This window comes from Cibotium barometz, chromosome 17, assembly GCF_041138505.1.
Source record: "Cibotium barometz isolate CiBa-2024 chromosome 17, ASM4113850v1, whole genome shotgun sequence".
NCBI lineage: Eukaryota > Viridiplantae > Streptophyta > Polypodiopsida > Cyatheales > Cibotiaceae > Cibotium > Cibotium barometz.
In genome coordinates, this window is record NC_141062.1 from 31,166,754 (window position 1) to 31,181,244 (window position 14,491).

Here is a 14,491-nt window from a genome sequence, read left to right on the forward strand (position 1 = left end):
AAATCACTAATCATTCATTGGTGATTAAGAGCTTCTATTGGGCAATTACACCTATTCGAAGAGCCAATTGGAAGCTACAAAGAGAGTTATTAACCTTTTGAATCGAACACCCGTAGGGCACCTAAATTAGTGTTTAACAGTAAATTAAAAATCTTACTTCAGTCATAGATCCTTAGGGTTGTCAAAAAAGTGTTTAGAGGTCTTCATAATACTCCCTTAGGGCTATCCAATAAGCCAAGAACCACTTTATTTGGACGTCGTTTGAGGGGTCAAAACTAGCAAGTTGAGTTTGATCAAAAAGACAAAACAGAGAATTTTTGAACTTTGACTTTGGTCAAATATTCTTAGGCATAGTTAGTGTTGGTCTCATTACAAGCCCACACGCCATATTTTATCTAAATCTGATGACTTTTGAGCAATCGCATATAAAACCTAAAACAGAGAATATTAGGACTATTTGAAAATCTTTTGTTCTTGAATATATTTGCATTCTACGCCATAAGATCTTTCAATAGAGCCCTAGATCATCAAATTCCAACATCATTCAAGCCTTCTACTAGTCATTTTTCATTTTTAGCCATCATGTCAAGGGGACGTCCGTCTAAGCAAGCATTAAACTTCATATGAAATAAGGGAAGATAGGAAAATGGTGAATGAGGATCGTGTGGAAGAGATTGGTAATGAGGGTGTGAATTTATAAGATGACAACATTGCAAATGCGACACATAGGACCAATCATGTGTAAATTGGACCAAGTTTTGCAAATGTGGTCAATACATCAAATCATTTGGGGGGAGCAAATGCGCAAGCAATGCTCACTATGATAAATGATGTCACAAATGATGATGATGATGAGAAGTATTATGGAAAGCATGATGTAACCACTTTTGCAAGAGATTACGGGCACCATAACTCAAACACTTATGCAAGAGGCATGCATGGAGACATGAAGACCAAGGATGAAGACAAGGGTGGATCATCTTCCAAGGTTCGACAAGCTCATATTGAAGACAAAGATCGCCCAAGTTTTCATTCTACTCATGGTGCTATGCGCAACCAAATGTTTACACACTCACCCAATGATTCCAAAGGCAAAGATCATGCATCTCCAAATGAAGGTTCAAGAGTCCCAAGGAGTGATGGTCAAGAAGTCTCAAGAGAAGATGAAGCATTATGAAGATGTACATCAAAGGCTATTAGAATTTAAAGAAGGAGACTTTGTGTTCTTGAGGATACTAAAGACTCGATATGGATCTCTTAATGGTAGTACCAACACAGCTTGCACACCGCTATTATGGGCCATACAAAGTATTGAGGAGAGTTGGTAAAGTGGCTTATCAATTGCTACTTCCATCTACTACAAGAATACATGATGTCTTTCATCTATCACATTTGAAGGTACATGTTGGTCCGGAGGTGCTAGTATTAGATGAGCTCCCACCCATGAGTGAAGATAGCATGGTGGAGTACATACCCGAGAAGTTGTTGGGAGAAGGAGAGAAGGTGTTGCATAACCGCACTTTGTGTGAATACCTTGTCAAGTGGAAAGGTTTACCTCAAGATGAAGCAACATGGCAGCCCATCTCTATGTTGGAGGGGATGGAACACCTTTTTGATGCATCCTACGTGCATTCTTGAGTGAAAACAGTAAAAAACAGCTTGCTGTAATTTATTGTTTGATGCATAAAAGAGGTTCAAATGGATGCAATTGACATATACACTTTTAGCGATGATTGGCAATGTGTTGGGGAGCATTTCATGAAATTTTGGAGGTCTCAAAGGTGAGCTCATATCATGCGCTTTTGGACAGCTTTGGCAAAGAAGTGTGAAGTGATTCATGTTATGCTTATGCAAACCATCCATACTATGGTTCTACTTTGAGCATGTTTCGAGGGCAAAACATATTTGGGTGGGGATGATTTGTAATGAGGCGGTGGACATATGAGGCCAAGGGCTAAGCATAAGTTGTATTGGGTTAAAAGGCCAAGTGTAATTGGGGGACATTAGGCCAGGATACTCTCTTCACTTATTGCAGCAGTATTTATTTCTACTGTGTTTACCTTGTCACATGACCCCTTTCTTCTTGTATTCTCACCGTCATTTGTTCCCAGAAGTTCGGCACTAATGCCAACACGTGCTCTGCCGTCATCTGTAGTGGCATTTTCTTCCGCTCACTCCATAGGTGAAACTCAGCAGCCTTTTCTACCTGAGCTGAGCTTTCGGCCTTTTCCTTGGCTTCTACTCGTTCCTTCTTCCTTGTGGCTTTCTCCGCCTGAGCTGAGCTTTCCGCTCTTTCTTCAGCTTCTACTTGTTTCTCCTTCCCTTTGTTGGTTGCCTTGCTACTTTCGGCTTCTGTGCCCTTCACTGTAGCACTTGTCGACACCTGTCCTGTCGGTTTTGTCTTCCCTTCTGGTTCCTGCACAATCTCCTTGACAGCACCGGCCATCGGTGAGTCAACAATTGGTGGCTCCTCTGGAATGGGCGGAAGCATCGGAAAGACCTTCCCCAAATTCCTCTCCTCGACCATCTTTTGTACCTGTTGTCGCACTTGATGTTGCTCATCCTAGTTTGTTCCCTCACTATTTCTTTTATGTGCCACCAGAACGTAGGTTGGGATCTGCTTTGTCTGAGCCATGCTCCTAGTTACTGCCATCACTCCTGCTTGGCCCTTGCCTCTTGCGTCTATCGTCTGCTCAACGGAGACCATATTAACACTTGCGGGTGGGATTTGTCTTTGGTTCATTTTCCTTTTTCTAGCCTCCTCATGTTCCAGAAACATCGGACATTGGTATTTGAAGTGTCCATCCTCTCTACAGTAGCACAAGGAATTTGAAACACATTCTCGGACATTGGTATTTGAAGTGTCCATCCTCTCTATAGTAGCACAATGAATTTGAAACATAGACGGATCACATATTTGTTGCCTTTATTGAAAACCCGGTTGGCACTAGACCTACTGTCAAGGTTTAGTCAAAGCATGGGGGTATGTTAGGAAAACAGTCCCCTTGGGGTTGCACTACTGAGGCTATGATGGAGGCTTGCTTATTGCTGGGGTATCAGATCTCGTGGGATCAGGCTTGTTTCTTGTGTGAGGATGAAAGATGGGAATTTCTTTGTAAAATCTTGACTAAGGTTAAAAAAGAGTAGAGAGTTGAGTATTTGGGGGTGATGTATGCCAGATTTTTAACGGTTAATATAAATAAATATTATTGATCCAAAAAAAAACATTTTGCTAGATAGTTTACTAGAAAAAATGAACATATCTAGTAAAAGTCCGGATCTAGGAAAAGTGGAACACTTCCTAGATCTTCATTCTAGGAAAACACTTCATTCTAGGAAAACACTTGCTATATAGAGAATAAACTAGTGAAAAATCACTATATAGTAAAGTATGTAGTAAAAAGGTTGTTATATAGGAAAAGTCATGAAAGCATTTACTATATAGTAAATTGATCTAAGAAAACTTTCATATACAACAATCTATATAGCAAAATATTGCTATATAGTAGTTAATAATCAACCAATTACTATATAGTAAAATATATAGTACAGTATTACTATATGGCAAATCAATATATAAAAAAACATTATATAATAATAATAATAATAAAATATTTTTTTACAAAGAAGATAAGCTTTTATAAAGAGATATACAATGAAAGTTATTTATTTTACTAAGCATTGTTACTCTAATGATTTTTATATATAGTAGAGAAATAAACATAAAAAATTTCCATGAGACACAAAGACGTACTTTCATGGATACAAATTAAAGAGTGAAGTTTAATTAAATAATTATCCAAAAAAACAAATATACAAATTTTTGCTTTAAAGAAACACAAGAAAAATCCATAAGACACAAAGACATACTTTCATATGTGTGAATTAAAAGGTGGAGTGTACTTAAATATTTATCCAAAAAGAAGCATATAAAATTTTACATAAGTGAAACGCGAGAATCTACAGAGCATAAAGATGTACTTTAACGAGTGCAAATTAGAGTGAAGTGTGTTAAAATAATTATCTCAAAAATATTAAGTGTAAAAAATTTTGCTCAAGTGAAACACAAGAGAAATGCATAAGGCATAAAGATATACTTTCATGGTTGTAAATTAATGGGTGGAGTATAATTGAATAATTATCCCCCAAAAAAACAAGTTCATAAAATTTATTTAAGTGAAACACAAGAAAAATCTACAAGGTACAAAGATATACTTTCACAAGTGTAAATTTAAGAATATAGTGTAGTTGAATAATTATCCAAAAAAAGAATATAAAATTTTACCTAAGTGAAACCCAAGAGAAGTCCATAAGACACAATGACATAGTTTCACAAGTGCAAATTAAAGGATGGAGTGTAGTTAAATAATTATCCCAAAAAATAAGAATATATCTTTTTGCTAAATCTATAAGCCACAAAGACGTATCTTCACAAGTGTAAATAAGAGTTTATAGTTAACTGAAAAACATCTACAACAATCTCTATCTATTATTCTCGCTATTCTCCAATCACTACCACACGTGGTAGCTCTCCCTCGCTGCCACATGGTAACTCCTCGTGAAAAGCTTTTTCTTCACACTTCTTCTTGATGCTTCACTCCCACCAAACAGCATGCAGGTGTAGAAGAAATTACAAGAAGGGCATAAAGGATCGATGCATGCCATCCACCCACCCAACCATGGCTGCATCTTTGGTTGCCTCAAACCCTTCTCTATTGTACACACTTAACAGTTGTGGCAACGTGGCCAACCTACAGTCACTATCGTCTAGTGGCCATTTCTTAAATTTTTGGTCTATTGCCAAAACCTTAATTGCGTCATCATCGTCTGCATGATAGTGGCATCCAAATCGTAGCTTCCACTAGTGCCACTTGGGCAACAATGGGTTGGATGATTTGGCTACCTGTCTCATGGACGCCGCCCACTCTCTCAGCCACAGAACATGCCAAGTGGTAGAATCCACCTAGCTTCAAGCGGTAAAATTCGTTGAGTTGCAGAATCTTCTAGAGTCTCGCAAAAGCTTGAAGAGCTCAGCTACTACAATGCTTGCAAAGGTACAGAGAAGGTGGATTTTGCCAGCCACTGAATGATGATCAACAGTTTGATTTGGTTCAGAAATTCAGAAACGCTCCCTCAGACTTCCGGAGGAATATTACGGTACATGCTGCCCTCTCCCTCTTAATTCTTTTTCTTTTGAAAGGCCATAGTTTCAACCACCTCTCTTGCTAATGTTTTTGGCCTTTCAACATGCCATTTTGTCCCCAAGGTTTCCACCATGATCTTGTTGAGTATTTGTGCCATCACTCTTAGAAACTGTGGGAAAAGGCTAGTCCATTTCATTAAATTCACATTGGACCTGCACTTGGCCATATGCATGAGGCTACACATAGTTTGGCTTCATCATATGCAGGGTACCCATAGTTTGGTTTCGGCCACGTACCCATAGTTTGGTTTGGGCCACTCGCACCCACACTTAGTTTAGTTTTTGTTTTGGCCACATGGAGGCCACACATAGTTTGGTTTTCGATTTGGTGTGCACATACAGGGCCCAGGCTACACATAGTTTGGTTTTCCCATATGCAGTGAAAAGGAGCTTAGTGCTTTTGTGTTTCTTCATACCATTTAGAAATGTCCTCCTCATATCAGCACATGGCTCGTTATAAATATCCCACTGATGCATGTTTCGTCATATCCTACTATGGACTTATGTTTCTTCATAAATGTTCCACTGATGCGCTTGTTTTTCTTTATATAATTCAGCATGGGTTTTATTACTCTTATTACAGTTGCACGTGTGCACTTCACCATACCATTCAGCATTGTCTCATGTGGCTGCACGCATAATAGGCTTGAACTGCAAGATCTTAACAATTCAATGAATTTAAACACTAATGATACAGTATGATGTCCAAAGATTAAAAAATTTGCATGCTTGTGTGTTCGTGCTTGTGCTTGTACACGATACTTGGAATCGAATAGATGGGTAGGACCTCTCTAGAGCATTTCTCATTTATGGGAGTGACCATGGTTGTCTAGAGCATTTCTCTGTCCACCACTGCCATGTGGTGGCTCCTCCTGCACAGCTTCTTCTTCATGCCTAATGCTCTTGACACCCAACTCCTACCGAGTAGCACACAATCTACTTCCAAGTTCCTCCCATTCATTGGTGGCCATTATAAGGAACTAGGAAGCCGTCACACCTGCACAAAATGGGCCCATGGATTTAATTAGTTATTCTTCTTCTTCTTCCTCTTTATCTTCTTTAATTCTTTAATCTATACCTATTCTATTCTTCATTTTCACTATTCCCATGTCTTACACGTAACAGGTTCGCGAGAGGAAAAATTACATGGCACAATACTCCAAGTGTCAGCTCCTCTCGGGGGGTTCATTATATGTAAACCCTCTATATCACGTGCGTTCAAGGCCTAATTTTCAAACCCCTTATCTATAAAAATTTTATGATTAAAACACACCCTTTGTCTATTCCATCTGTAAATACCCCCTTTAAATGGTACCCTTCTGTATGTAAAAAATGTGTAAAAAAGGGAATTTAAAAACTCCTTCTGTTGAACCCACGTGTTACGCTTACATATTTATGAGTGATGGAAATCATGCCCAATCGCTTTCGAGGTTATCGACAAATGTCAGTCTTGCTCCATCTGATGGGGAGCCCGTCGTCTTTCTGTCTGAATACCATTGTGAGCTTCTGAAGAGTCCCAATCCTCCTGAGTGAGGCTCATGTGCAAATTTGGAGGTAAAATCATGTCCCGCCCCATTGATGGTGGAAAGCTCGGATATGCTGGAGGTGAAACCTTTACCATGGAAATCAGCTTTGCCGAATTTATGTCCAAGATGGCATGGTTCTGTGGTTCCCCTCTTGGACTCAAGTATTAGCTATTGGATGAGAACCTGGATGCCTTGGTTTCTATCTCCTTAGATGATGGCCTACAGAATTTGATGGAAGAGTATGAGAAGGTTGACTCTGGAGGGACATCTATTATTACTCCAAGCTTGCCAAGGTTGAATCTATCAACTTTGACTACTCAAAGCTTGCCAAGGTTGAATCTATAAACTCTGACTACTCCAAGATTTCCCTTCAGTCCAATGGGGATAATCACCAGCTGCTCACCGATCACGAGCTTGCATAGCTCAGGTAAAAATAGCTTTGCCTCTTCTAACAAGGCCTAGTCGCCCCAATTGAGGCCTCATGTGCAGCTTTGGAGGTAGAATCATGTCCCGAAAGTGATGGAAAGCTCAAATGTGCTGGAGGAAAAACCCTCATTGTTGCCACCATCACCATGGGAATCATCTTTGCCGAGTTTATTTCCAAGATGGCACAATTCTATGGTTCCCCCCTTGGACTCATATGCCTTGGTTTCTATCTCCTCAAATGATGGCCTACAGAATTTGATGGCGGAGTATGAGAAGATTGAATCTCAAGGGAGCTCGGCTTCTCAGCTCCGGCTTTTTTCTTTTCTTCTCCAGTAGAGGTTGAGGTTTCTGAGGATGGATTGAAAATGGTACTATAGCAGATGGTTGTGCCTTTTCAGATATGTAGATGCAATCTATGGGATCCTTTGAGAAACTTCATGCTAGTTTTCTGGAAGATGATGTGGTTTGATTCCGACAAGCACATGGGCTTAACAATGTTAAGAATAGTGGAAGGATGGCCCCCCCATGATCTAGCTAATGTGATTACTCGCTCAAAAGGTCCCTCAGCACCATCATCATTCCCCTCATCCCCCAATTTTTCTCCTATGCAAGCAGCTACTCACAAACCAGAGCTTAATGAACAATTCAGCAAAGTCACCATCAGTTCCTATGGATTTGAAGGAGATTTTGACCAAGATGGATCACGTAGGTCCTCTAGCACATCTCATCATGATTATCAACACCACCATGACCATCAACATCAGGAAAAGCAATTTCCTGTGGTTGTAGATCCGCCTCAGATTACACATCATGATCTTTCAATTTGAAGAGGTGAAAACTGGCCTAGCATGTGCTACATGGATTATCAAACCAAGCTGGCATGCCGATCTGAACAATACATAGATGTATGGAGCATTGGCATGATATGTTGCAGCCTTCTGATATTCTTTACCCCAAGTAGAACATTAGAGGTTTGCTCAGCAAATCGCAAATCGATGGGGATACTGGAAGGGGTTAGCATTGCCTTCAAGACATGTATAAGCAACCACAGGGCTTCCACCAGCCACATCACCAACCAGCTCATCATGGTCAACGTCGAATTACGGCTACCCACAATGGAAGGTCCTGGAATACTGAACATCATGCAACTCCTCTTTTCTTCCACTGGTCTACACAAAGTTATCCTCAAGTTCCGCATGTCAAATGGGGTTAGCTCTTTCCTCACCTAGAGTTGAAGTTCATGACTACCATGGAACGTGCTCTTGTGGCCTGTAGCATTTTCAGGTCCATTGGGGGATAACGGTCTCTATTGGTGATCAATTCCATAATAGATGTTCACCTCATCTTGGGGATCTGCTTCCCCTAGCATTTGAAAGACCTTGGCCGGTAATTTGGGAGCATTCATGAAACCTATGAATCATCAACTCCACCATGCATATAATCCATCATGGATACTTTTATAGTCCACGCATATACCCATCATGGATACTTTTGGAGGTACCATTCCAAATTATCTACTACTGGACAACAACCTCTATCCTAGCTCGGACAACCATTATCTTTAAAAGCTCTACTTTGCCAATCATAGCTCACATTACACCTCCATCCCATCCGCATGCTAGAGCATCTATGTCAAGTTCCATCTCTGTAGGTCTAAGCTCTCTAAACATGTTTCACGACATGCCCAATTTGATAGCAGCAACAACAACCCAATGTCTCATATATATGATCATCCAGCCCAATGTCTCATATATATTGGGATTTGCCATGCTTGCCTCATCTAGATGTATGAATGCTGACTATGGCCTTACAAAAACAAACAATAATAATGTAGCTACCATTTCATGTAGAACAATGGTAAAGTAATATCTACTCATATCTATTCATGCCTCCACCTACAAAAGATATAACATATACTTCCATAGACCTGCCAACTGTGAAGGAAAGCAGCAATAATACCAATGCTCATATGCATGCTATCAATAACGATCATCATAGCAAGATCACCCACTTTGCCTTCCACATGGCATAGGGCGGTCTCAAAAACCTCTTTGGCAGAGCAAGCTAGCACACCACTTCAATAATGCAAATAGAAACCGTAATTTCAATGCTTCCTCAACACCCATGTTTACCTTCCATAATGCATGCTCTCTTCAGGATGGATCTCATCCAAGGCTTTACAATAAGTTAGTAGCTCCATCTAAACCTGAGAACACACCTACTTTTATTTTTTTTTTTTTGGAAAAAAGATCCTTCTATTAGTTAATGAGAAAACGCCATATGGCTACAAAGCTCACCTCGCAAGGAGGGATAAAACACAATGAACACCTGAGCTCCCCCCCGTGGCTGGCCGCTCTCTGGGGGGGGCTACCTAGTAATACATGAAGGAGGTGAGAAAAGCCAAACTGGCGGCCGATAGTGCCAAATGACATCCTCGTCCCTCGCGGTGAGGAAAGGGCCAGGCTGCCAAGTGCGGAGGAAAGCCTTGCGGCGCCCTCTCATGCGATCCGAGTCTCCCTGGAGTTTCCCCCAGTGTCCTCTCAAGGTGTGGATGATGTCCACCCAGAGGGCCTGTATGACCTCCGCCGGTGGAGTCGTCTGGTGGTCAATGGCCTCCCTGCATCGGGCTCTCCATATGTGCCAGGCCGTCATGCTGCTGATCAACTCCCATCTCTGCCCGACCCCCTCCTGAGAGGCTGCCGAGGAGAAGTCTGGTGTCGGAACCACCGCCATCGCCCTGTCAGAGACCTGGATGGTCACACTGCCAGGAGCGTCCTCATATCCAAGTGCAGGGCCGCTATCCGTGGCCCAAGCTACCGCACCCCATGTCACCAACATCTCCCCTGGAGAACCTGCAAAAACCATCCTGAGAGCGCGCTGCCAGACCTGCTGTGCCTGTGGGCAATCCCATAAGCAGTGCCGCTGTGACTCCTGTGCATGATCGCACCGAGGGCAGGACGCTGGGTGTCTACCAAAAGCAAGCCAAGCCCCCACAGCCAATCCTCTATGCGCTGTGAGCCAGAGAAAAAGCGTCACCTTCCGGGGACGGAAGCTGGCCCAAAGGCGCTGCCAGAAGTCCCTAAGAAAGGCAGGGGAGAGCCCCTGTCGCCGCCAATGCTCGGCCGCTGCCGGGGTGCTCTCTATCCTGTGTCTCTGAATCCGCCGCCCCAGCCTCGCTGTGTACTGAAAAAAGGGAATGGCAGGGCTGGTAGGGGCCGAGTAGGGATCTCGCCAAAACCACTCCCCTGGGTCCCACTGAAGGCGAATAAGAGGCTTGAAGTCCCAAGCCCAGAGTCTCCAAGAACAATCCTCCCCTATCGAGGCCGGTGAGGGGTCTACATACCACTGTCTCTGATGAAAGCCGACCACCCGAACCCTCTGAAGGATACAACCCTGGAACCCATCCAAATCTAGTCGTGACCTCTGAAGCTGGCCACCCTCTCCCACCTCGAAAGTGAGTGGGGCGACTCTCTCCGCTGTGCCGCAGACCGCTAGGAGGATCTCATGCCGAGTAAAGACACCCATCCACTGTGGAGGTGAAGGGTCCTGTACTGGGGTCCGCCACTCCCGGGGGATGGCCGCCTCAATATCCTGTCTCATCAACTCTCTGCCCCTCATCCCACTGAGTCTCCTCTCCTAAGCCTCTGGAGGCAGCTGCTGAAAACATATCCAGTCGTCTAGGGACTGGGCTGGGCCGGAGCTCAACGGGCCCCACGACACGTGAGACCGCGAGCCAACCATATGGCCACTGGGGAGACGAATCAAGGGGTTCCAGATCAATGGCTGCCTCAGGCGCTCCTCATCGGTGCCCGGGGGAGTCTGGAAGAGTGCCGGCCTCAGATGCGCCCAGGCCCTCAGAAGGCTGGCTGCAAAACGCTCCTCGAAGCCAAGGCCCACTCCTCTGGAGCGCTGCTCCGTAAAGATCCACCTGATGCTGGGGTTCCAGGGGCCGCTAAGAGACGGAGTGCGGCTGAGCATCCTGGAAACAAGAAGCTCCTTCCACGGCTCAACACCTGGCAGGAGACCACGAACTACCAGCTTGCCAAGCAAAGCTCGGCTTTGGCAAATAGGATCTACAATGCCCAAGCCGCCTCTCTCCCTCGGCTGAGTGATCACAGCCCATGCCACCTTTGCCCTAGCGGGTCGCCCATCGCCTCCGGACCAAAGAAAGTTCCTGATGAGCCTCTGCACCTGGCCAATGCACGCCCGAGAGAAGGCCCAGCAGGAAGTGATGTACCACATGGTAGCGAGCAGAACCTGGTTGGCCACCACTACGCGGCCAGCCAGAGATAAACGAGCAGTACTCCAATACAGAAGCTTCTTCCGAATGCTCAGAAGAAGGGGGGCTATCTGCTGCTCCGGAGATATATCAATGCCCACATAGCAGCCCAAATAACGCACTGTAGTGCCGGGGGGCAGCCACTGAAAACCATCAACTGGCCTCCAAGTCGGGGGGGGCATAGAACTGACCCACAGCCCACACGACTTGTGCCAGTTGATCAAAGCGCCCGAGGCTCTGCAAAACCTGTCCATGGCTGAGGCGAAGCGGCGGAGGTTCTCCTCACCTCCCTGAAGATAGACAGCAGTGTCATCCGCAAACTCCGAGTCTAGGAGCTCCTCCGAGGTGCGGATGGGAAGCTGGAGGCCCCTCAAACCTGTATCCTGTGCCGTCAAGAAGGTGCTCATGGCCTCCGCCACAAAAAGAAAAAGAAAGGGCGCCAAGGGGCACCCCTGCCGCACCGAGCGCGAAAGCTGGAACCTCTCTCCGCACACACCCTGTATCAGCACCTGGCTATGAGCCGAAGTGTAGAGTGCAGATACCCCACGGATCCACTGAGGGGGGAAGCCCATCCTCTCCATAGTGCCTTCCAAGAAGGCCCAGTCCACCCGATCATATGCCTTCTCGAAGTCGAGAAGGAGCACCGCCAAATCCTCCTGCCGCAATCTAGCCAAGGCCGTAGCCTCCCAGAAAGAGAAAATGTTATCCAGAATGCTCCGATCCTGGATGAAGCCTGTCTGCGTGGAGTGGATGATGTCCGGAAGGTGAGGCTGAAGCCGCCTGCTGATCGCCTTAGCTAGGACCTTGTAGGCCGTGCCTAGCAAGGTGATCGGTCTCCACTGTCTAATCTCCAGTCTGTCTCCGCCCTCTTTGGGGATCAAGTGAATCAACCCCTCTGCAATGCTGTCCGGCATGACTCCCGTCTCCATAATCTCCTGGAATGCCAATCTGAAGCCCCTATGAAGGAGGCCCCAGTACCTCTGGAAGAAAGCCACTGAAAGACCGTCCTCTCCTGGGCATTTGCCCCGCGGTAATGCCTGAAGAGCCTCCTCCAGTTCCGTATCCGAGAAGGGGGAGAGAAGGGAGTGCTGCAGATGGGCCGGCACAACCGGTCTCGTGAAGCTCCAGACTGCCTCCCTAGCCTCTCTCACCCTGTCGTCTGCCGGCTCAGCAGAGAGAAGAACCCTGTAAAAATCTGTGGCTATCGCCCGCACCCTGGGGGGATCCACCACAACCTGGCCATCAGCCTGACGAAGCCGCCTGAGACCCTCTCGTCTGAAGCGAGGCCCAGTCGAAGAAATCCCGAGTCACTCTATCTCCAGCCTGAGTCCAAAAAGAAGACCGAGCATGGAATCGGAACTCCACCCGCCTCTCCTCGATGGATCTGATCTCAGTGCGAGCTGTCTCCATCTGCTCAGAGATCCAAGGGCTCAGAGGATCTCTCTCCTGGAGTCTCTGGAGAGACGCTAAACTCCTCCGTAGGCTCCTCTCCTGCTCCCTGAAGGCCTCCAGACGGTCCAAGGCAGCCAGTCTGAGCATCCGACTAATCTCCTGCAAGCCACTGGCAAGATCACTGGCTGCCGAGCCTCTCCTGAACTGTAGCTCCTGCCAGACCTGCTCAACTCTGAGCGCGATCTCAGGCTCCTCTATGAGACAATCAGGAATCCGGACGCTCTGGCCCCGCTCTCCTCTCGTAGGGTCCTCAATCTGGAGAAGCACTGGGAAGTGGTCTGAAAAGGAGGAGCCAGCAAGTATGCCCACAGTGCCGCCTCTATCACAGGCCCACTCATCAATGTAGAATCTGTCGATGCGGGAAAGGTTAACGCCTGTGGCTCGTCTATCCGAGCGCGAGAAAGATAGACTCCCCTGCAACCTGCCAAACTCCGGGAGAGTCCACGGATCCTGGCCTCTCACCTGTAGCACTAGCTCCTCCCAGGCAGCTAGCTCTGGCCCATGAATGGTCTCCTGGCTGCCCCCCATCCTATCCTCTGCGTCCTCCAGCATGTTGCAATCCCCTCCTAGGCACCAGTGGTCTGCCAAGGGGAGGGACTGCCTGATGGTGCTCCAGAACTCGGCTCTCCCGGACGCCCCGTTAGGGGCGTAGAAGTTGAGGAAGCCAATGTGGTCTTCCCCAACCCGAAGGATGACCCACTGCGCTCGACCCTGAACCAGAGTGCCAGAGTCCACAACCTCAGAAAGAAGCTGCTCGCTGACTGAGATGCATACTCCGCCCTGGTTCCCCTGGGGGCCATATGCCGGGGACCAAAAAGTGTGACTCCTGCCTGGCAAGATCTTCCCGCATATGCGGGTACGCCCGGCAGAAAGGTGGTGCTCCTGGATGAAAAGAATATCTATGGGTCCTCCAACGAGAGCCCTCTGGATCTCCTGACGAAGTCTGCCCCGACCAATGTGGCAGCGATGTCCACCGAGACCCTGGATGTTCCATGAGAGGATCCTCATGGATGAGCTGAGGCAAGTGAAGAAGCCGCCACTGGCTCACCCCTCTCAGCCGGCCCGGATGATCTGCCCTCCACTCTAGGAGTCTTGGGCGCCGGCTTGGAGGGAGAATAATCACTGTCTGTCCGGGTGCGGAGTCTCTCCAGAAAGAGGGTGACCTGTGTCTGAGTCCAGCCCCACTCCGCCTTCGCCCTATCCAGAGCATAGGCGTGAGACCAATCCTCTGCATATAAGTACCTAAAGGAAGGCTGCACCCTCGGGGCGGCATGGAGGAGAATCAGTAGCACGGCCTCAACTGATGTGTGGACCGGATCCACCCGCCAATCTCCTATACCAAACAGGCTCATGCGGGCTGAGTGAAGTCTGGTCTGCAGTAGATCCGTGAGCCCCAGGTCGCTGAAGTGGTGAGAAAACTCCAGTATCTGGTCACGCAGAACTTCCTCTACAGAGCTGCAATCCCAGGCTGTGTCTGGGGCAACGCTGAGAGGAAAGGAGAAGGCCACCATGCTGCTCACCACTGAAGGAGAACGCGAGGGATGGCACACCACGCAAACTCGCAGGGGCGCGACCAGAGTCTCGAATGGGCCAGCATCCAGCTGG

The 14,491-nt window shown here is 46.5% G+C and overlaps 1 protein-coding gene across 1 annotated transcript; it reads left to right on the top strand.

The window, feature by feature from the left end:
- The first annotated feature begins 1,248 nt into the window (after nt 1-1,248).
- Nucleotides 1,249-1,638, top strand: LOC147629882 (uncharacterized). The gene has a single exon (XM_086811004.1). It carries the CDS (start codon nt 1,249-1,251, stop codon nt 1,636-1,638), a length of 390 nt encoding a protein of 129 aa, XP_086667130.1.
- The last annotated feature ends 12,853 nt before the right edge of the window (nt 1,639-14,491 follow it).